We start from the raw sequence: 22,940 nt of genomic DNA, 5'->3' as shown, positions 1-22,940 counted from the left end.
AAAACTTGGAGACCTCTGAGACCTCAGAATGTGGACTGCGGCTTAGAATTTTTAAGTTAATTTTTTGGGTTTTTTTACCAAAATACCAATTTGAAAAAACTTATTTATGAAAATAACGACAACCTCAACTTATTTGTAAAACTACTGAACTTTGACCGGTCCACTGTACATGTGGATAGTCAAAAGTGACACGTAAACTTTGACTGCTTACACGTCGCTAGGTCATCAGTGCAATACTATAGATTAACACATCGTTTGCCACGTCAATATAGTTTACGTATTCTGCCACATCATTACATGATAAAATTTTGAATAAATTTAAAAAAATCAAATACATTTTTTATTACCTTCTATCTAAAATAATAAATTATTAAAAAATTAATAAACAATTAAAAAATTAACTCTTACTTATTTAACACCATTTAATATCAATTAAAATATTTATTAATTAAACAAATTAAACTTTTTGTTTCTTCATATTTTAAAAAATAAAATAAAATAAGTAAATTAATTAGATTTAAAATATTTATAAATTAAAAAAATACAAAAAATTTATTTTAGAGTTTAAAATACAATTTATTTGTATAATTTTTATCACCTTATTTACAAAATAATAATATTTATAAATAGAAAAAATCTAACCCTTACCCATTTATTATGGATTTAAAATATTTATAAATTTAAAAAATCTTACTCTTCAGTCTAACCCATATATTATCGATTTAAAATATTTAAAAAATATAAAAAAATTATTTTAGAGTTTAAAAATACAATTTTGTATACTTTTTATCACCTAATTTACAAAATAATAATATTTAGAAATTTAAAATATTTATAAATAGAAATAATCTAAATCTTAACCATTTACTATGGATTTAAAATATTTATAAATAGAAAAAAATACTTTTAACTCTTACCCATATATTATCCATTTAAAATATTTATAAATATAAAAAAATTTACTCTTAAGTCTTACCCATATATTATCCATTTAAAATATTTATAAATTAAAAAAATACAAAAAATTGTTTTAGTGTTTAAAAATATAATTTATTTGTATTCTTTTTATCACCTTATTTAAAAAATAATAAATTATTAAAAAATATATTATTTAATTAAAAATCTTACAAAACTTTACAATATTTTTAAATTGGCAGAAATTTCATTAACATAAAATCAGAAATTAAACAGTAAATCACAAAAAAAAATCAATACAGTAATTAAACACCTAATATTATAATTAAATACAATAATTAGATTCGATTAACAAAAACCCTAAAAAATCACCCTCCTAAATTGGCTTTTGAAATTCAAATTCGGGTTTGGAAGGTGAGTAGGGTTTCAGTTTTGAGAGAAGGGGCAGCGAGAGGATGAACAATGGGGAACTAAGAAGAAATAGAGATGAGGCTAAGACGAAGAGAGAGCGGTTGAGAGGGGGGCGTCGAGGGCAAGGCCGAGCGGCGGCAGCAGGGGAGAGGCCGCAGCAGGAGCGAGGGCGAGAGGAGAGGAGAGTAGAAAAATCGAGGAAGAAACATTAGAACGAAAAAAATATAACGAAGGGCTTACGTGGAGTGAGCTAACGTAGCAAGAGATGACGGGGCAACGAGGGAAATTGATAATGATGTGTCAGATGACATGTGTGTAAAAATAATGATGTGGCAGCTCATGTGTTCAACTACCATACCGCACTGTTGAGGTGTCGACACATAAGCGGTCAAAGCTTATGTGTCACCTTTGACTGTCCACTTGTACAGTGGACCAGTCAAAGTTCGATAGTTTTGCAAATAAATTGAAATCCTCCTTGTTTTCATAAATAAGTTTTTTCAAATTAGCATTTTGGTAAAATTCCCTACTTTTTTCACCCCCGAAATTTTCCCGTCTCTTACGTTTTTTTCTTAATACGAAAAACCTCAATCACCTCACGCTGACTGTTTGCAAGTTACCCGTCCATCCAAATAAGAGAGAGTGGATACTGAGACAGCGCGAGGAGGGAGATGGAAACCGTAACGGCAAATTTCCTGCACTTCTCTCCGTCTGAGTTGCAGATGGTGTTTCTAAATCTCATTGTGCGGACAAACTGAGAATCTTCTTGCTTTCCTCGTCAGACGTTTCTCCTGAAAAACACTAAAAATCCTTGGAAGCTAATTATCTAACCAGAATTAAATGAACTCAATAAATATTTAGGAGGTTTTTTCTAATATTTGATCTGCTGCTCATTGTGAATAAACATTAGATTGGTCTTTCTGGATGAGACTCGTCTCTCCATACAAAAAGGTCCCATTAATATTCTTTAATAAATCTGAACTCTGTTTTCATTAACCGAAGTTTGAACCCAGTCCATTAATATTCATTTATTTTTTCTTCTAGCAAGGTATTATCAGTATCCAAGAGTGGGGATCAGTGGATACTGGATAGTAGGAACGTGGCGTGGCAGACTACTACTGGATGAATTGATATCTCTAACAACTCAGCCAATCGTTATCCGACATGGCCCTCGGCTGTATATATATCACAGTCTCTACTGTGATTTTCCTCACGCTTTCTCACTTCTCAGTTTAGGCAGGTAAACAGGCTAAAGAAGAGAATCTCATGGCGACTATGGCTCTCTCATCCCCTTCATTCGCCGGCCAGGCCGTTAAGCTGGCACCCACAGCTTCAGAAGTCCTCGGCGAAGGCCGTGTCACTATGAGAAAGACTGGTGGCAGGCCCAGGCCAGTTGCCTCCGGCAGCCCCTGGTACGGACCTGACCGTGTCAAGTACTTGGGCCCATTCTCCGGTGAGCCACCATCTTACCTCACCGGTGAGTTCCCGGGTGACTATGGCTGGGACACTGCTGGCCTCTCTGCCGACCCCGAGACCTTCGCCAAGAACCGTGAGCTGGAGGTGATCCACAGCCGATGGGCCATGCTTGGAGCTCTTGGATGTGTCTTCCCTGAGCTTCTCTCCCGCAACGGCGTCAAGTTCGGCGAGGCCGTCTGGTTCAAGGCCGGTTCCCAGATCTTCAGCGAGGGTGGATTGGACTACTTGGGTAACCCCAACTTGGTCCACGCACAGAGCATTCTCGCCATCTGGGCCACCCAGGTGCTCTTGATGGGTGCGGTTGAAGGATACAGAATTGCCGGCGGGCCGCTGGGTGAGGTCATTGACCCTCTCTACCCAGGTGGCAGCTTCGACCCATTGGGGCTCGCCGACGACCCAGAGGCATTCGCAGAGCTTAAGGTGAAGGAACTCAAGAACGGGAGATTGGCCATGTTCTCCATGTTCGGATTCTTCGTCCAGGCCATCGTGACCGGAAAGGGCCCTCTGGAGAACCTGGCGGACCACTTGGCAGACCCCGTCAACAACAACGCCTGGGCCTACGCCACCAACTTCGTCCCTGGCAAGTGAACTCTGGCTTGAGATGGATCAAACCCTGTGGATGAGAGAATGAATTACGAAAATATTGTTGTAAATTACGACTCAGTCAAGGAGCATTGCGTTATCTTCTTCTCTTTTGGTTCTCCATTGCCACTGTTCTCTCTTACCTTTACTTTTTTCGATCTCAACGATTCCAACTCCGTCTAACCTTTCCAAAGGTGACTGATCAATAATGTGCTTTTTGATTTAATTCCAATGCAAGCGAATCGGGTTTACAGTTTATAGATGAACGGCGGGAAAAAAACTATTGAAAGCCACTAATTAATCGATCTTTTGACTTCCAATAAACTTTGATAACCTTCTTCAACTCATCCAAAAGCTTCAAGTTATTTGTTGCCTTGCATATCAAAAGTTGAAATCGAACATAGCGAACAAATGATAATGGAACATTGGTTCCAGGGATTCAGAAAAAGTAAAGAAGAGAGATCAATAAAATGAAGAAGAGTGGAAAGCAAAAAGAAGAACCGATAACGATTATGCCCTAAACCTAAGATAATAAACGAAAAAATTGTTTTGGTTTAATTTATGAGTAGTTTTATGATGAAAATGAAAGGGTGTCTCTATCTCTCTGTCTCTCTAAAAAAAAAATTACTCTTGGGACAGGAAGAAGAATGACTACAATAACTCTCTAAATTTTCCTTTTCTTTCTTCTTATTGTTTTACATTGCTTACATAGGTATTTATGCATATAACGGGTGAATAATCACCACGTAAACTTTTGTTACATGGCAAATTCTTTGCCATACATGTTGCTTTCTTCTCCAAAGTTATTTGCCACCAATGAGTTTCTCCAAAGAAACCCACTTTAGCTGCTGACTTATCTCTTAATCACGAAGTTTTCTTGAGTTGGGGTTGGATCATGGATCAAATTTATGATCCAACAGATTATCTTTTGGTAGAAGACCGTTTATTTTTCTAACTATTTATCAATTGGTATATTCGTAAAAAAACAACTCACCCAGAATCGATAGCTCAATATATAGAATTCAGCTTTGGCTCTTGGCATATCCAATTTAAAGTTTACATTAATTCATAATACCTAAATGATTTAGGGTTTATTTATGTTTTTGTTAAACAAAAATATTTATAGTGTTTGGAAAAAAAATAATAGAAAAATAGTTTGAATGAAAATAGTTGAACAATTATTGAATGAAATGTGTTTTTGCTTGTGGAGTGTGAACTTTTATGAGTATACTGGGGCATCGTTCTTTGCATTTTGCACATATTTCGCATGAAATAAATCTTTGTAAAACCCAATATATTAAGTTGCTTATTGTTGAGGATTTAACAAAATCGTTATGTGTTTCTGATTTTGTAAAAAGCCTAGTTATTTTGGTGATATCCTAAAAAAATTTGTATCTTCTTAATTAATTTTTTTTAATTAGAAAATATCTTCTATTGATAATGAAAAAGCTAATCGAATTAAAAGTAAATTTTCTAATAGTTAATACATAAATTTTATTTTTAATTTCTATAAAAAGAAGGTAATGAAACACGTGCCAATAAAGAAGATTTTAAAAAACAAAAATAAAAATTTTAAATTATTTTTAAATTTAGAAAATATCTTTATTCGATAATGAAATGTGGTAATCAAATTAAAATTATTTTTAATATTTAATAATAAGTATTCTTTATATTTTATTACAATAAATAGAAGGTAATAAATTGTGTACTAAGGAAAAAATGTATTCATTTTTTTTTTGTTAAACCCAAATTCCTTCATAGTGTTTGGAAAAAAAAAGTGAGAGAAAAACGAGTTGCAAAAGGTATCCCTTATTTTCCCGTTGTGATTGGCAGTTGCAAATTGCAATGGGATGAGATTTGATCTGTAGGGCCCATGTTTCTTGAAAGCTGGTATTGGCGTGTGTTGGGTCCCCTATGTCTTTGCCGTGACAAAGAACACAAATCCCGCAATGAGAAAGGGGCCACTTGAGAGGGAAAAATCAATTCGTCACCCAATAGGAAGAAAGATAGAGATGTCCTCCGATAGGGCTTTTATCAACCTCTGCAACTATAAGCTTCCCCCTTCACCAGACTTCCCCACCAAGCACCGTAAAGCTAACCGTATCTACAGATGGCGACCATGGCTCTCTCATCCCCTTCATTCGCTGGCCAGGCCGTTAAGCTGACACCCACTGCTTCGGAAGTCCTCGGCGAAGGCCGTGTCACTATGAGAATGACTACTGGCAGACCCAAGCCAGCTGCCTCCGGCAGCCCCTGGTACGGACCCGACCGTGTCAAGTACTTGGGCCCATTCTCCGGCGAGTCACCATCTTACCTCACCGGTGAGTTCCCCGGTGACTACGGCTGGGACACTGCTGGCCTCTCTGCCGACCCCGAGACCTTCGCCAAGAACCGTGAGCTGGAGGTGATCCACAGCCGATGGGCCATGCTTGGAGCTCTTGGATGCGTCTTCCCCGAGCTTCTCTCCCGCAACGGCGTCAAGTTCGGCGAGGCCGTCTGGTTCAAGGCCGGTTCCCAGATCTTCAGCGAGGGTGGATTGGACTACTTGGGTAACCCCAACTTGGTCCACGCACAGAGCATTCTCGCCATCTGGGCCACCCAGGTGCTCTTGATGGGTGCGGTTGAAGGATACAGAATTGCCGGCGGGCCGCTGGGTGAGGTCATTGACCCTCTCTACCCAGGTGGCAGCTTCGACCCATTGGGGCTCGCCGACGACCCAGAGGCATTCGCAGAGCTGAAGGTGAAGGAGCTCAAGAACGGGAGATTGGCCATGTTCTCCATGTTCGGATTCTTCGTCCAGGCCATCGTGACCGGAAAGGGCCCTCTGGAGAACCTGGCGGACCACTTGGCAGACCCCGTCAACAACAACGCCTGGGCCTACGCCACCAACTTCGTCCCCGGCAAGTGAATTCTCAGTTCAGACTTGAGACGAAGAGATGGATCAGAATCTTGTGTTGTAACATTATTGTTCAGTGATAATATTTAATTGTGTTGTGTGATTGTTGATGTAAAAATATGAGGGATGGGTGGAAGACTTATCTTACATTGATTGCACAATAATTACAATAAATTATTTCAGGTAAATCTCTGCTCTCTCTCTTTCTCCCTCGTGATTGCACTGGATGGACGGGGTAGAGCTATTTGCCGATCAGATCTGAAAAAGGTTTCCATTGGCCAGGTCTAACCTTGCTCTAACATCTCTCTAATCATTCCTACTATTAAAGCTATGTCGTTTATTCTAATCATTGTGTTCAGGCCACCGTAGTTCCGACTGTTTGAAATATGAGAAGGAAAGCGTTCTAGTTATGACTTTCGCTTTGGGTCTTTGTATGTTTCCCTCTTGCGTAGAAAAAAATCACGTCGTTTTTTTTTTTTTTTGGGGGGGGGGGGGAGGACTTTCTGTAGGCTGGATCAAGGTTTTCTTCATCTTTTGCTTGCTGGGACAATCTATTCTATGTGGTAAAGTGTATTTACTCCGAAAACGGCATTTTTTGCCACTTCTTTCATTCATCTTTTTTGTTTGTCCAGGTTTAATCAATTAATTTGCTATTTGATTTCCACGAATGTTTTTTAAGAAATGCATTTGTTGTCTCACTCTGCTTGCTGAATATCCATAGACACTAATTACATTTTGCCTTTGTCAGTTCTGGTTTATTTGCACTTTGTATCCTGATTACATTTATGTTTAAAATTTTTCAAGAAGTGCAACTCTTAAGGTATTTGAAGACAATGGGGGGGTTAGTCAACTTGAAGAATGAGATGATCTTCAACCGCATAACGCCCTTCAACACTTGAAGTCGTTAGTGGAGCGCAGATGAAGCCTCATCTTGATGTAGGGGATGAAGGGGTCCTTCATCTCCACGATTTAATTTCTTTCATCTCAAAAAAGGCATTGTTTGATCTTCTTTGAGTTGAAGGATGAGCGACTCTGGTTTTTTCCCCTCTCTCTCCTCGCACCCCCCCTCGTGCGTCATCATTTCTCATTTTTTCTTCCTCTCTCCCGCACTCTCTCTCTCGTCTCCTGCGCCCCCGACGTTGTTGCTGCCATAAAATCGATCGAATTTTCGTCTCCAGCCATCGTCTCGTCTCTGGCCTTACCCTCTCTCCCACTCCCCCTCTCTCATCTCCGTGACTCCCTCTCTTCTCTCGGACTCGCTCTCTTTCGCTTCTCTCTCTCTTATCCCTCCCGACCTCCCTTTCTTCTCTGTCTTCTCCCTCTCTTCTCCCTTTCGGTCTCCCACTCCCTTCTCTCTCTAGCTATTCTCCTTTCCCCCAAAAATACCATCCGATTTCGTGTGATTTTCCCATTTCCATTTCGATTTTGGATATTTGGGCATCGATTGCTTAATTTCTACTTCGATTAGGCATCGATTTCCCCATTCGGCATCGATTTCACCCTTCGGCTTCGGTTTTCCCCAAATTTCAGAAGGTATGCCTAAACCCTATTTTTTTTATTAAATTAGTGTTTTATTAGATTTAAATTTATTTTCAATGCCTAATTGTGACTGTTTCGAAACTGAGTTGTGCCTGATGATTATAAACTGCCAATAACTGTTAAAAAGCCTTTGCACTTCTCAACCATCTCAGACCTCTGAAAGAGTTGACAGAGGAGCCCCTATCATTTTACAATCGCTTATTTGGAGAGTAAGAGGTCATCATTAACTTCAACATTGCTGGCTATTTGTCTGCCAAGCAGAATTGCTTTGTGGTATGTTAAGAATGATCTTATTTCAGTCGAGGTGCTTGCACAGTCATCTGGCATATCTCATTACAAATACTTCCTATTAACAAGCTTTTGTTTCGTTAGAAAAGAAAACAATAACCATTTCCACTATGAATTTTCTCTATTTTTTAGGAACTCGTTGAGACACTAACCATAATAGTGAGTAGACATCATGGAAAACTTCACATTGAGGATCTGAGGCTGATCATAGATGAAGGAGGTGGACTTGAGCAAAATCCTGTGGCTGCAATTATACTTCCTACAATGGAAATAATCCGCGATACAGATGTTTTATCTGCTGGGTAGTGATCTCATTTTGCAAACTCATTTCTCAACGGTTCAGTACTGGTTCGGTTTGGAGTTCATTAGAAACCTCCTTTGTAGTTTCTTTTGCAACATTTGTTCTCTCTCATTGTATAACTTGAAAAATACTGACTAATGATACTATTAACTGGGAGGGGCAGTTTTGTTCTTGATATATTTTTTTATATATGTGTATGAGTATCTGTCTTTATATGTACTTAGCACAAGATTTTGTCATTGACAATACAAGTTTTTGAACAGAATAGATTGGTGTTGACTGATACAGAAGAATAACATTATATATGCAAAGGTTAGACATAGCTTGTGGCTTAAAATCAAATTTTCCTCTCCACCCCGACCCCTTCACCTAGTTGCAGGTTAACTGGACTTAGAAACCATTATCATATACACAGTCATTCTAATTTCTTTACTTTTGGGTGTATTCATTTTAGTTCATAGATAATCAAAATAAATTCTAAGGAGAGAAAAACTTTCAGTCTATCTCCCCTCATGCTTTTCAATGAAATACAAAGGAAGAGAAACTACTTTGTTGATTTTTGCCAACAAAAGACCTGCCATCTCCCTTTGACAAAAATTAGAATCATGCCCCCTCTCCTCTTTTCCATTTTCTTTTTGGTGGAGGGTGAAAAGATCCTTGAAAGTTTTTAGAATTATTATTTAACATAATAAAACTAATGTTTCAAAAATATATTTTAATCATCTAATTTAATTAAAGTTATCATTTTGGATAGTATAATATAATATTAATATATTCTATTATATAAATGATTAAAATAATGTCAAATTTTAAATTTTGACATGATTGTTCATTTATTATTGTAAATGGGATTCATGATCTATATAAAATTAAAATTTAATATAATAATTTTAATTATATTATATTAACCTCAATTCCTTAAAAAATCCACATAATTAAACAAACCCTAGAATCCTATAATCTAAAAGTATTTATTATAGAATTTTGTATGTCTATAATAGAATCCCAATAAAAGAATTCGAATAATGCAATTTCAAACATACTAAATTACTAATCCCCCCAAAGAAAGAATAGAACACGAGAAAGTGAAGATAACTTGATATTATAATAATATTTTATTTGGGGGGTTTGTTTTTATTTTATTTTAAAATCTAAATGAAGTTTGCCATGGCACGAACTCTTTATTTGAATAATCTTTCTTTTAGGTTATTAATAAAGTTGTATATTATTTATTTATTACTTTTGTTCAATTTTATTACTATATTAAACTTCATATTTATTGTTTCGTAAAATAAAATATAATTAAAGTATGCATTTGATTAATTAATTAATTTTAATTTTTAAAAAATATATTAGTAATTAATACCATGTAAAAAATCTATCTTATGTTATTAATATAATACTTATTTATTTATTAATCATTTTTATTTTTTATTTACTCTATTGTGTTAGTGATTTTAATAGTTGTAATTAAAATATTGTTAACTCAAACATTTGATTAACACCCATTTCGAAGATGAAGATCATGTAGATGCAAGAGATGAAGATGAAGATCAAATTTCTAGTTTGTTGACTAACCACTCGAATGTGTTAGTTCGTGAATTCCTTGAAGAGAAGGGTCATGGGAGAGTTTTGGTAGTGGATGGTGGTGGCAGTTTACGGTGTGCAATATTAGGAGGTAATCCTGTTCAACAAGCTCAAAACAAGTGGGTTGGTATAGTGGTCAATGGATGTATAAGGGACGTGGATGAGATTAATGGGGTAAGAGCTTTGGGTTCCCATCCTTTCAAGGCAAACAAGAAGGGAACTGGTACACGAATTTGTGATGGTGAATGGTTCTATTGGTAATCCTGTTGCAACGTAGGCTCCCGCAATGTTGGCCATTTGCAGATAGATAGATTGGCCCAGAAAAAACCATGACAAATAATCTGATCACGCGGTAAGCAGAGTGCCACTTGGCAAAAAAATCAAGCTCAAGAACCAATTGGAAGGAAGAGAGAGATATTACGAGATAGGACTTCTATCTCCCGCCAACTCGCCCTACTATAAAACCGCCACGGCAGGGTGGCTTCTCACAGATCAGCTCTTTACTCTGAAAGAGGACAGCAACCGACTGCCGTAGTCTCCACTCTCGATCAATGGCTACAATGGCTCTCTCATCCCCTTCATTCGCCGGCCAGGCCGTTAAGCTGACACCCACTGCTTCAGAAGTCCTCGGCGAAGGCCGTGTCACTATGAGAAAGACTACTGGCAGACCCAAGCCAGTTGCCTCCGGCAGCCCCTGGTACGGACCCGACCGTGTCAAGTACTTGGGCCCATTCTCCGGCGAGTCTCCATCTTACCTCACCGGTGAGTTCCCCGGTGACTACGGCTGGGACACTGCTGGCCTCTCTGCCGATCCCGAGACCTTCGCCAAGAACCGTGAGCTGGAGGTGATCCACAGCCGATGGGCCATGCTTGGAGCTCTTGGATGTGTCTTCCCCGAGCTTCTCTCCCGCAACGGCGTCAAGTTCGGCGAAGCCGTCTGGTTCAAGGCCGGTTCCCAGATCTTCAGCGAGGGTGGATTGGACTACTTGGGTAACCCCAACTTGGTCCACGCACAGAGCATTCTGGCCATCTGGGCAACCCAGGTGATCTTGATGGGTGCAGTTGAGGGATACAGAATTGCCGGCGGGCCGCTGGGTGAGGTGACCGATCCTCTCTACCCAGGTGGCAGCTTCGACCCATTGGGGCTCGCCGACGACCCAGAGGCATTCGCGGAGCTGAAGGTGAAGGAGCTCAAGAACGGGAGATTGGCCATGTTCTCAATGTTCGGATTCTTCGTCCAGGCCATCGTGACCGGAAAGGGCCCTTTGGAGAACCTGGCGGACCACTTGGCTGACCCCGTCAACAACAACGCCTGGGCCTACGCCACCAACTTCGTCCCTGGCAAGTGAATTCTCAGTTCAGACTTGAGACGAAGAGATGGATCAGAATCTTGTGTTGTAACATTATTGTTTAATGAAAATATTTAATTGTGTTGTGTGATTGTTGGTGTAAAAACATGAGGGGTGGAAGACTTTCAGTTGATTCTTAATGCGGCTTTGCTGCTACGCTGCTATTGAGCCATATTTGTCTCTTACCAAAGAAGGTGAATTCATAAGAAACGATCTCCACTATCTGGATGCAGCCTAAGCAAAGACAGCTTGGCCGTTCTTATGTTGGACTGTTTGGACAGTCGAACAAATGGTTTTCTCACCGCTTATCATCATCAGAGTACTTTGCGTCGTAGAATATTCCTGTAATGAAATGACTGCGATGGGAATGGGATATTAAAAGAATAAAGCTTCGTAAACGTAATAATATCTTTAGTTCTTTCTCGTACTTGTTGAACCAATGGCACAGATTGAGAAAGCACTGAAACAAGGCCAAATATTCATTATCACACACAGTAAGCTTACATTGATCGAAAACTGGTGTCAAGAACAGTGGCAGATCTTCCTTGCCGGGACTCCATTGCACTTATTTAATGAACAAAAGAATCGGGAACAATTATAAAAGTGGTTGCTGCTTGAGGTAGTGTATGTTGTCTGACTACTGAATGGTAATACTTCGCCAGATTGAGTTAGGTTCAGCTTGCCTTCCTTGCCTGCCGGTCTGAATAACCTGCCAAGGAAAGCCAGACCCATCGATGGGAAAGATTGGCTAGTAGCTGTTCCAAGCTCACGCATACACCACCAGCGGTAGCAGTAAAAATTCCAATTGGCCCAAAGTTGCGTCAGATAGAGTAAATCACCAAATGATGATGTTATGCAGGGAGGGTTGCTGCAGCTCTTGCCTTAGCAACAGATTTTTCGTATAGCTCCTCGTACTGGGCAGCCGAGGAATCCCAGCTGAAATCTATCTTCATATCCTTTTGAACGAGTTGCTGCCAGCTTCCAGGCTTGTTAGTGTAGTGGTCAAATGCCCGCTCTAGGGCACTGTTAAGTCCCTGCCAGTATGTGACAAAGAAAATAAAAATTTTTGAACTTGATTCTATTTTTTGAACATTAGATATATATATATAAAGAAAAACTGTAAAGAAGGGCAAGCAATAGGCTAGTGAAAAGTAAATATGATGTTCCAAGTGACCACCTGTTCATCAGGCACTGAAAATGTAAAGCCATTGCGGAACTCAACCGGAATTGTGTCATCATTAATATCGAAAACGCTGTGGCAAAAATAACAGTGAAATTCAGACAGTGCCACAAATAATTATCCATGAAGCACATAGTGAAGTCCATTTTGCACCTGTCATTCAACCCTCCGGTTTTTCTTGCAATGGGTACAGATCCGTATCTCATGGCTATCATCTGCAAAGAGAACCATTTTAAATTTATAAAGGAACTCTTAAATAGCTATGCTTTTAATCAAATTACAGTTGAATTTGAGGAAAGAGAAACCTGCTGAGCTTGACAGAGAACCCTACCTGGGTAAGGCCACAGGGTTCAAATATTGATGGAATAATAAACATGTCAGATGCTGCATAGATACTATGTGATAAAGCCTCATCATATTTTAATAACAGCCGGATGTGAGGGTGATTCTCGAAATTAATTGCAATACCTTCAAACTCTCTCTACAAAATAGCATAAAAACTTTAAGAACTATTTGTGTAAAATGATCATGCATCAAATTATCAACTTCCTATTTGGTTTGAGATCGTCAGAAAAAGTAAAGAAACTGAGTCCTAGGCATATGAAAGAAGTTAACCTGAGAATATCCAAAATTCTGTTGCAAGTCAGTATCTTACCTGTATATGTGGCACTGGACTAGAACCCAAAAGTATAAATTGCCCGCCCAACTCCAAAGTTCGGAATATTGCATGCCTAATGAGATGCACACCCTTCTGGGGTACTAGCCGTGTAATGCAACCCACCTATCTCAGAGAAATTATAGAATTTTGGGCAGTAAAAAATCATTAGACACATAAGCTCATATAGAAGATGAACTAAAAGCACAGCATCACCTGACAACATTACACAATATTTCACCAAGAACCCTATAATATGTTGAAAGTGAGAAAAGGAGAAGGTAAAATTAAGATCCAAGTGCAGATTATAACTAAAATAAATGAAACTGGGAAACAGAATCTTGATACCCTTGCATGTCGGAAAAAAGGTTCAGACTAGAGCTGGACTTTAAATGGAACTTGATCCTCAAAATATATCACCTTTTGGAACCTGAATATGGATCCTTTCCTGTTCAAACCTAAAAGTGCACCTTTTTCACGGACATACTTTAAGTATAGACTAATAATAAATATGTGGCTCGGGCCTTTGGCTCAATGGTCAAATAGGGGTTTTTAAGAGTGATATCTTGACTTCATGTCTCACCAAAAGGTAAAGGGTGTGTGCATGTGTAATCAACATTTAAAAATAAATAAATAAGTAAATCAATATAAATTATTACTCAAGAGTACAAATCATCAGGAGCCGATGCACATATTTTATGTAAGGGAGCCATAGTACAAAAGAACAGAATCTAAAAAAAAATTTACCTTTGATGATTTCTGATAATCTTATTATTAATTTGGTTTTCTTAATATACCCCTGAATCACACTTTCTAACAGTTAGCTCTGAAATTATTGTTTAACTGGAATTGTATTCTGATTCCAGACATATTAACCCCCTAAATCACCATCATTGAATAGAGAATAAAAGGAACAACATGTGAAGTGCAAAGAAGTTGATATCTACATATGAATCCAATATCTTAGGTAGAAAATACTTGGACTTTATTCTCTATCAAAAGCGACCCAGCCATCAACTGCAAAAAAGGATTGGTTGAACAGGTGATGATGCCATATTTTAAAATTTAAAAACAAAACAATAATAATTGCAGATCCTGGCGAAGTCTCCCCCAATCTGCATGCAGAAGGGATAGAGCAAACCCTGCACCTCCCTCTCCTAACTGCATAATGTGGAAGGACCCTACCCTCCCCATTCATGGTCCCGCACACCATCATGAAGAAAAAATAGTGAGTGGATGGGTCTTCTCCCTCTTCTCTTTAAAGGGAATCAGCCACCCTCTCCTCCGCTTTTTCTTCTAAAACAATATGGCCTCTCTTTGCTCATTTTTTTTTAACAAATGGGGGAGAGATCATGAAACCTGGCCAGATCAGCCAGGTTTGCAGTTGGACCATGAACCCCAGTCAAGTCATCCAAGTTTCAGTGTTTGTAGACCCAATGGTGGGACCTAGTCTAATTATACCTGGTTCAACCAGAAGAGCTGTGTGATTCTGATAACACTGCTCTATTCCTTTTTGCCCTTCATGCCATGTATATTATCTTTTACCAGCAAGAATAGAATTGCTTTAGTACCTTTAGTTCAGTTGAAAGGTTCTTCTATATTTTTACTTTCAATCCAAAGAAAGTTAAATAAGACCTGAATCACTATTACGATCCCAGTGACCATTCAGATCCAAATCCAGGTGCATAAAAAACCTAGTCAAGTGCAGGTCCAGACCCTTTAGAGACGGAACTAGGTTAGCAGAATTTTAGAAAAATTATAAAAAACCAGATTCAGAAACGACCTTACCAGATTCAATTTTAATCATGAAACGGTTCAATAAATATCAATGTCACAATTTGTCAGGTGTATACTCAAAAGTTAGAAAATTACCAGAGGCTGAGTGGCAACTTCAGAAGAGAGCTTTAAAAGCTTTCTGAGTGCCTCTTTGTTCACCACTTTCCCTTGAAGGTCATCCGCACTGAACTGAGATCTGATAAAAGAGTCAGTTGAAGGATTCCATGCTTCTGTATCGATTCCATTCAGAATACCAACAAACTTCCTGGAGTGGTAATTCAAAGTTCCCTGTAGTCCCCGTCCTCCCTGTGTACAAGAATAGACCCACGAAGTCAGGAAGCACAAACCATTTTTGTGGCGGAAATATCAAACAAAAAGACAGATCTCCCTGATTTCATTCTTCATTATTGGTGAAGAAACCTGTAGGCACTCTGAAATTGCAAGGGATTCAATGATGATGAAAGAAAGCAAGACTTGAAACGATCTTGTATGAAAATAATGCCTAACAGACAATATCAAATGGATATCCTTTTCATTTTCCATTAGTGTCAAGAAACCAGCAGGCCCCTTGAAATGCTAGGAGACTTTCCAGGATGATAAAGCTCCAATGACACAGCTAGTATAGAGACTGCTTGCCACTGGATGGAGCAGGCATTTTTGTACCATCACAAGCTACATATTAAATCGAAGAAAACATTCTGCAGATGTCCTTAAGAAGTTGCACAGTAAGGTCATCACTCGTACCTCTGGAGTTCTCACTTCTTGAGCATAAGTTGGTGAAACTGTTGTGACAATGTTAGAGAACACAATTGCACCCTAAAAAAATTGGAATGTTAGAAAAAAAAAAGCAGTTGATCTCCATTCACAGGAACATACAAGGCATCGATGCTCCTTACCTTAATGGGATTCACTTTATCATGTTCTGTGTTGTCCTGCATCCTATCTGGTCTGTTTAACTGTTGAACATCGAGACCACAGGACCTTAGCTCTGAAGCAGGTGCTTTCCCTTGATACTCAAAGTTGTGGCATGTGAAACAAACTCTGGCTGAATTCAAACCTCTAGGTGCATACAAGTCCCAATAAAGAGGGGCCTGTAAAGAAACACCCATCACATCATAAAATATCTTGAGCTTTCAAATCATTTTAGCTTACCATTATTTCATAAAGTTTGGGAGGCTTACAACAAAAGCTGTCTGCCAGTCATGACAATGGATAATATCAGGTTTCTTGCCAGCTTGAAGAAGCAACTCAAGTGCTGCACGGCTAAAGAATGAGAAACGTTTGAAGTCATCATGCTCTCCATAAAACTGTCCTCTCCAAAAGAATCTCGATGGATGATGTGATTCAATAAAATACACAGGAATACCTGCATTCATTCATGGTTGTAATGATCCTTAGTAATTAAAGCAGCTAACATCCACAATTAATTGATTGTGAAGAATAATTTCCTCAACCTTCAACTGTCCCAACCCAAATTTTATTCTTGTACAATTGGCCATCAAAATATGACTCTATCACTGCCTCCAGGGCCTGCAAAAAATCAGATGATAAATTTAAAGAATATACTACATAGAGACAGAGACAAAAAGTGAATGGTACAGATAGTTCCAGCAAATGTACCTTAAAGTCACCAATACGGTCATATTGCATGCAATCATACTTTGGGAGAACAACTTCCACAAGATGTCCTTTCTTCTGCAAAGCTTTGCTGAGACCACACACTACATCTCCCAGGCCACCAACCTTGGAAGCAAGCAGATGATAATTAGTAACTATTTTTAAAGAGACTGGAATCGACATATGTTTTCCTCTTTGCCTACTAAAAAGATAATTTGGTTATCATGCATACAGAAAGAACAAAAGGTCAATCTTCTACTGATCCTTTTATGAGAAGGCAGAAATGTCCCTCCAGAATATCTCAAATAGATAGGAATGTTTCTAACAATTAATGTCTACACAATAATAGATCAACTCTAACATTAACAAAATTCACCAATCGTAAGAATATAAAAAGAAGTCAGACGTAGAAAGTGACAGAATACACAAGAAGCATCCAAATGTGAAACTCTTGTATATTTTGACAACATAATTATTTTTCAACAGAATATCGTCCAAATTACTTGTTCAACTGGAGGTCATATTTACCTTAGCAACCGGAGCCATCTCAGCTGCAATATGAATAATATGCAATCCAGGACTGCAGAAATTACAGACCAAACAGTACAAAAAAGCATAGTGAGTTACCCACAAATGGCTGAAACCATAGTACAGTTCATTTAGTTTATCATACACATATTATGCTTGCAAGAAACATAGTCTGCAAAATGAAGGACCAGCATGAATGAGTCATAAACCTCATGAACTATGTAGTTTATTATCCATTATAAAAAACCAACAATGCACACCAATCCACAGAATAAATGCTTGGGTTCTCAGAGGATGCTTGTTTGAACTACCCTCCATGGCAGGATCCTTAAGATGATGCTCCTCTTGTGCACATGTGTGCCATGCATACATACGACAAGATCAAGATTACCGCTGTTAGTTTTACATATGAGACAACTCCAACAAAAACAGTGTCAAACTTCAAGTCATTGAATAAATAGTAGTAACTAAACAGAAATGCTAATGACCTTGTCCCCGATGATATCAACTTAAGCAGTGTAGACCTAATCTCGCGTTCACTTTTGTCCTTGCAAGCTAAGTAAGCATCTCTAATCCGTTTGTCATGTTTCCATGTCATGTCTCGCAGTGATTTTGCATCCGTGGATGATATTTTCTTTTCAAGCATCCAACCATCCAAAGTAAGCAATATACGACTCCAGAAATCCCATGGCAGATCATCTACTGGACCATCTTCTCTGGCCCTTCTCTTGCTCTCTTCTTTTAAACTGTTAAGTATATCTTGAAACTCCTTCACTGATTCTTGATATAACTGAACATGTGAATGTATCTCTTCATCTGATCTCTGAAGTCTCTCTTCTAAAGATCTAATTTTCTGTTGTAAAAGCTCATTATGTTGTTGTATCTGTGCTGATGAAAGTTTATATAAACTTGCCTCTTCGAAAGATTCTTCCAATCTGTCAACCTTCTTTCGCAACTCATGATTTTCTTGTAAAAAAAAAATAGCTTGATCAGCTTGTCTGGTTGCTTTTGCAAGCAGTGGTTGCAAACTTTCCACCTTCTCCCAGAGAACCTGACACTCATGTTTCAAGGCAGAAAGCTTTGAAACATCTTCCTGAGCTGCTGCAAGTTTGGTCTCCACCTCTTTGAAGCAATTTACCAAAAAAGAACGTTCTTTCACTAAAGATTGTACCCGTTCATCTGTTTCTTGCACTTTAGTAAGTTTAGCCTCGAGCACTTGTATATCTTCTTTCAGGCAAATGTTCTCTTCTCTTAATTCACTGAGTTCCTCACTAAGAGAGGAGAAGCTATTCAACATGTTTACATTTTTACTTGGCTTTTCATCAATGTTGCCCTCACTTCCCTCAGAAGCATCTCTGTCAGATAGTTCTCTCTTCAAATTCTCAAGCTGATTCTCAAGGACTTCCACACGTATCTTTTCTTGTGCAGCAACTCTAATTCGTGCATCAGTTTCTGCCAGCCTCATCTCCAGTACATTAATTTGTCCTTGCAATCCTTCCTTCTCACCAAGAATTTTGTCCAGATCTTCAAGGGCCTGGACACGAGCTTGATTGAGAAGCATGATATCTATAGAAAATCACCAGAGAAAAAAAATATGAGAATTTCTACCAGAAATAAAGTGAAACAAAATTTGAAATTGACAGTTTTTTACTTTTCTCTGCATTCCTTATCAAGTTTATCAAATCCTCAAGCTGAATGTTTGAAAGCTGCTCTCCTTCCTTGGCCTTCTCAGTCTGCCAACTCAGTAGGGAAAAGATTAAAGACAAAAAGAACGCATTCAGTTTCCTCAAATTTAATGGGAAGAGATTATGCAAAACAAGGTAACCAGAATGTAAAATTATCTTATAGTAACTTATATAAGCGTCTGTGTAAAAATATGTATATATATATATATGAATATATATGGTATAGTTGAATTTTTCTATGGCTCCAAATTTTAGTGGGACCCACATTCATATGGCATAATAAAGATGATCCATGAGAGTAGCAAGGCTTAAACTCAACTCTGAATCCATCTCTATTAATGGCAACTTGATTTGCTTATTCATCTCTAATGGCGTCCCCATCACCACATGTCCCTGCTTAATTAATGGCTTAGATCACATCAACTTGACTCTATTATCTAACTAAAATGAAGAAAAAAAAAATTCCAAGACATAATGGAAAGTTGAAAATCTTTTTAAACTTATAATCATTTCCCCAACATCTATTGAAAAGTACATAAGAAACATTCTTGAAGTATGTTGAAAACATCTTAAAATACAACAAAAAGAAGGGAGAAAAAGGGACAGACGAAATATAGAGACGCCAAAGCAAGAAATTAAAAAGAAAACCATTAAAACACTCACTGCAAGTTTTAAGCAACACCAATTTGAAGTTTCAAAGAACATGCAAAACTGAAAGCACCAGAATGCTTTCAAAAAACATTTGGTGAGCAAAGAAGAGCTTGGTTTAAATAGAAGGTTCGGATACTGTAAAACCAATTACCACTAATAAATAATTTACCTTATAACTTTACTTTATACTTCTTAAATATTAGTTAGTCAAAATCATCTGTAAATATTTCCACTTGGATTCTTTGAGATAAGTTTCTAAAGGTCTCCGATTTTGCTCCTCTCAGGTCTCGTCAGGCTTCATAAGACTTTCATGTTCAACTCCAGTTTGGACAGTAGATGGTTCGTTCTATTCTATTTCCGTTTAACATTTTGGTCACTATGAGACACATTATAACCATTGTATGTCATAATATACTTTAGATAATGCTTCACATTTTGTACAATTATGTCTATTTAAAGCAATACAAATAAGACAAGTTTTTTCAATTTTCAGCATAAAATCTATTTTATGCAATACATATACAACAAGCTTATTCAGCTTTCAGCTTGACAAACCAAATGTAACCACGCAGGTCACTCATTCTTAAAGGTGATATAGAAGTAGTTCAAGTTTACCATGAGAAGGAAATCATTTCAAAATGCAAATTGGCAAAGCCCTTCAAATATCCAAATTCAGATAACACTTTACAGATGTTGGGTCGAACAGAGATTACCAGCAGCCCTGTCTCTTCTGAAAGAATTGAATCTTCAAAACCTTCACCAATTGAATTGCTCATGATTGGACCTCCATCGTCCTCTGCATCAGAATCAGTTTCCAGCTGAAAATTAGAGAAACTATCAGAATTAGCACTCTGATCAGTTGTGCTTTCATCAGCAACCTCCTGAATATTAATATCAGGTGGAGGGCGACTCAGAGAGAGTTGCTTGGATTGTTGTTTCCTGTGTTGGGAGGTGCAAGAATTTTTTAGTTTGAAGATAATGAGATGGAAAATTTAAAAAAAAAAATTAGTATCACAGAATAAGTCCAGATAATATGGATTTCTGAAAATAAATCAAACATGAAGCAAAGGTTCAAAATCAAATACGAGCATAATAATTCATATTTATATAAGAACAAAAAAAATTCCCCAATAAAGCCTTTAAAGAAAAAAGGAAGAGAAAAATGAATCAATTATTTCACTGCAACCAAACAAGTAATTCCATCAAACAGTCAGCTAATGCAAACTTCAGGACCATGGTCTACATTGCACATACACTGACATAGTTAATATAAGGCCCTTGATGATGATGATGATGATGAGCAGGCGGAGGAGAGCAAGAAGAGTGTACCAACTTACTGAAATCAACAATCTTCATAAATATAACTATTCTAATTAATAAACTACCTTTTATTTAAAGATATCTAGTGATAAATTTTGGAGGAAATTTTTTCCAATTGACCAAAAGCAATCTAAAAATACCATTAGCCTATAAGAATTAATGCCGTAAAAAATTAAGAAAAGCATACGAGTGATACAACAATAAAACACATCAGCATCTTTACATGCAAAAGAAAATAAATTATATATGAAACACGGCGCTTGAAGTTGATATCGATTTAACGAAGCAAGCATTAAATGAGATGTTAATAATTAGTAAAAAAAATAACTATATCACTAAATCGACAACTCAGCACGGCCAGGAAATGGAAAAAAGGCATCAAAGTAAACAGAAATAATACCTTGTGAAAAAAAAAAAAAAATTGACAGGCTGTTGCCACAGTCGCGAAGAGAGAGCTACTTCAAACTCATAAAAATTTGGTGTCTGCTGCTGGCTATAAAACAGGGGAACAATCGTTCAAAAGAAACCCTCGGATTTATAAAAGGAACGATTGAAATAAAGCCGAAGGAACAAGGTCGAGACTAAATAAACGCACGAAACAGAAGAAAGGCCAATTAAGAGAACAAATTAACAGAGCAAACCCGAACTCCGTCTAAACTTTCAGTCACACGTTTCCGGCAACCACAAATCAATCAAACAACTCCAACAGTTTGTATAGTTGACAATGTAACACAAAGAAGGTGATATGTAAAACAAAAACCTGAACTGTCTCGGACGCGCCTTGCAAGAGACGCGTACGTAACGAGGAGAGTTCAAAGGCAAGCCCGAGCTCAAGTGGATGCGGTTCAGTCTGTGGGACCCCTGACCAAGAACGAAGGTGGGAACCTTCAAAGCCATGAGGGGGAGAGAGAGATGAAGAGAATAGTGGTGGAAGTTCAGTCTCTACTCTCAACCCAATGTCATGGGAAGGGGAAAGGAGGAAAAGAGCAACCAACGCTGGCTAACTATGCAACTACCATTTTTTTCATATAAAAAGTGGGAAATTATCGGTTCTTTTCTGTTTCTGGTTATTTTTGCAGACTGAAGACTCCAACGTAGGGAAGCAAAGAATAAAATTTTATCAGTTTTTTCCTATTCGCATTGGTCCTTGCGCATGGCTAACGCAAACGGTCAGATCTTTGCTTAAAAATTTGTAGCTGCCCGCATAGGCGGACGCGCTCTGACTTGCCCTTCCCTTGTTATGGAAGCTACATTTTCCGGATCCCTAGAGGTTCTGTCAACCGTAGTTTCGTTCAGTCCAGTTCTATACGTTATTTATCCCTTCATATATTTTTTTCTTGGAAACTTTCCACCCTCGTCCTGTGACAAGAGAACAAGAATGATGAGAACGAATGGATAAGATTTTAACTCGAATGGCATTGACAAGGGTTCATCCACAATAAATTTGAAACGAAGTAAAGATATAAATTTATCTTAAATGAAATGAAAAAATAACATAAGAGAGAGAAGAGAAGGGAGAAGATAGGGAAAGGGAGAGGATAGACGAGTTCAAGTGCACTGGAAAACAAATTCCAGTTTTAGTATCCAAAAATAAAAAATATGATATAAACAAGAGAATAAGTAATTTTTTATAATATACTTAAATAAAATATATGCCTAAACAGATAATTAACCAAAATAAGTATGGTTACTACACTTATATGTGATTTAATGTGTAGTATTAAAATATATTAATAAACTAATTAATGAAAGACAATATTCTATTACTTAATGATTATAGTTAATTATAAATTAATATAATAATTATGTATGATTAGAATAAATTATAAAAAAAATTAAATAAAAGTAAAAAATAACATAAGAGAATATAATAAAGAAATAAACTATTTTTTTAATAACATAAGATATATTTTAACATTAAAAACCACTAATTTAATACAGTAATAAAAAAAGTAATATAATAAATATATATATTATTTTATCAATAACATAATATATATTTTTACGTATTATTAATTAATAATTTATTGTCACAAAATTTAAAACTATTGGTTTAATTAATTATACCAATGGGATAATTAAACCAAAATTTTTTATCAAATATTTATTTTAATAATATTTTAGTTATGACTATTAAATCACTAATTTAATACAGTAGTTATAAAATGAATATATTGAATAAATAAA

At 37.3% G+C, this 22,940-nt stretch overlaps 4 protein-coding genes across 5 annotated transcripts; 3 read left to right on the top strand and 1 right to left on the bottom strand.

Annotated features, from left to right (window-relative positions):
* Positions 1–2,548: 2,548 nt before the first annotated feature.
* Positions 2,549–3,491, top strand: LOC137964308 (chlorophyll a-b binding protein, chloroplastic-like). Its single transcript, XM_068811347.1, has one exon. The coding sequence runs from the start codon at positions 2,590–2,592 to the stop codon at positions 3,385–3,387; it is 798 nt and encodes a 265-aa protein (XP_068667448.1). The 5' UTR covers positions 2,549–2,589; the 3' UTR covers positions 3,388–3,491.
* Positions 3,492–5,463: 1,972 nt separating this feature from the next.
* On the top strand, positions 5,464–6,473 carry LOC137964149 (chlorophyll a-b binding protein, chloroplastic-like). Its single transcript, XM_068811335.1, has one exon. It carries the CDS (start codon positions 5,492–5,494, stop codon positions 6,287–6,289), a length of 798 nt encoding a protein of 265 aa, XP_068667436.1. The 5' UTR covers positions 5,464–5,491; the 3' UTR covers positions 6,290–6,473.
* A 4,019-nt stretch (positions 6,474–10,492) lies between these two features.
* Positions 10,493–11,432, top strand: LOC137955285 (chlorophyll a-b binding protein, chloroplastic). The gene has a single exon (XM_068802159.1). The coding sequence runs from the start codon at positions 10,544–10,546 to the stop codon at positions 11,339–11,341; it is 798 nt and encodes a 265-aa protein (XP_068658260.1). The 5' UTR covers positions 10,493–10,543; the 3' UTR covers positions 11,342–11,432.
* Positions 11,433–11,804: 372 nt separating this feature from the next.
* LOC137955273 (probable starch synthase 4, chloroplastic/amyloplastic) lies at positions 11,805–21,770 on the bottom strand. 2 transcript variants are annotated; one of them, XM_068802139.1, is made up of 16 exons: positions 21,514–21,770; positions 20,147–20,372; positions 18,749–18,830; positions 17,586–18,663; positions 17,098–17,149; positions 16,573–16,695; positions 16,407–16,482; positions 16,134–16,318; positions 15,849–16,043; positions 15,697–15,768; positions 15,049–15,258; positions 13,177–13,302; positions 12,853–13,002; positions 12,675–12,736; positions 12,519–12,594; positions 11,805–12,375 (listed from the first exon to the last, which is right to left on the bottom strand). In XM_068802139.1, the coding sequence occupies exons 1-16, from the start codon at positions 21,648–21,650 to the stop codon at positions 12,193–12,195; spliced, it is 3,033 nt and encodes a 1,010-aa protein (XP_068658240.1). In that variant the 5' UTR covers positions 21,651–21,770; the 3' UTR covers positions 11,805–12,192. The 2 variants fall into 2 exon arrangements, with proteins under 2 accessions (XP_068658240.1, XP_068658248.1); XM_068802147.1 differs by having other exon boundaries at positions 12,265–12,364.
* Between the last annotated feature and the right edge of the window lie 1,170 nt (positions 21,771–22,940).

The sequence above is a fragment of the Aristolochia californica genome, unplaced genomic scaffold (genome assembly GCF_029961685.1).
Source record: "Aristolochia californica isolate CCGP_79_NKW_82.1479 unplaced genomic scaffold, dmAriCali1.0.hap1 SCAF_1, whole genome shotgun sequence".
Taxonomy (NCBI): Eukaryota; Viridiplantae; Streptophyta; class Magnoliopsida; order Piperales; family Aristolochiaceae; genus Aristolochia; species Aristolochia californica.
The sequence above is the reverse complement of the archived record's forward strand: the minus strand, read 5'-3'. Positions and strand labels throughout refer to the sequence as shown.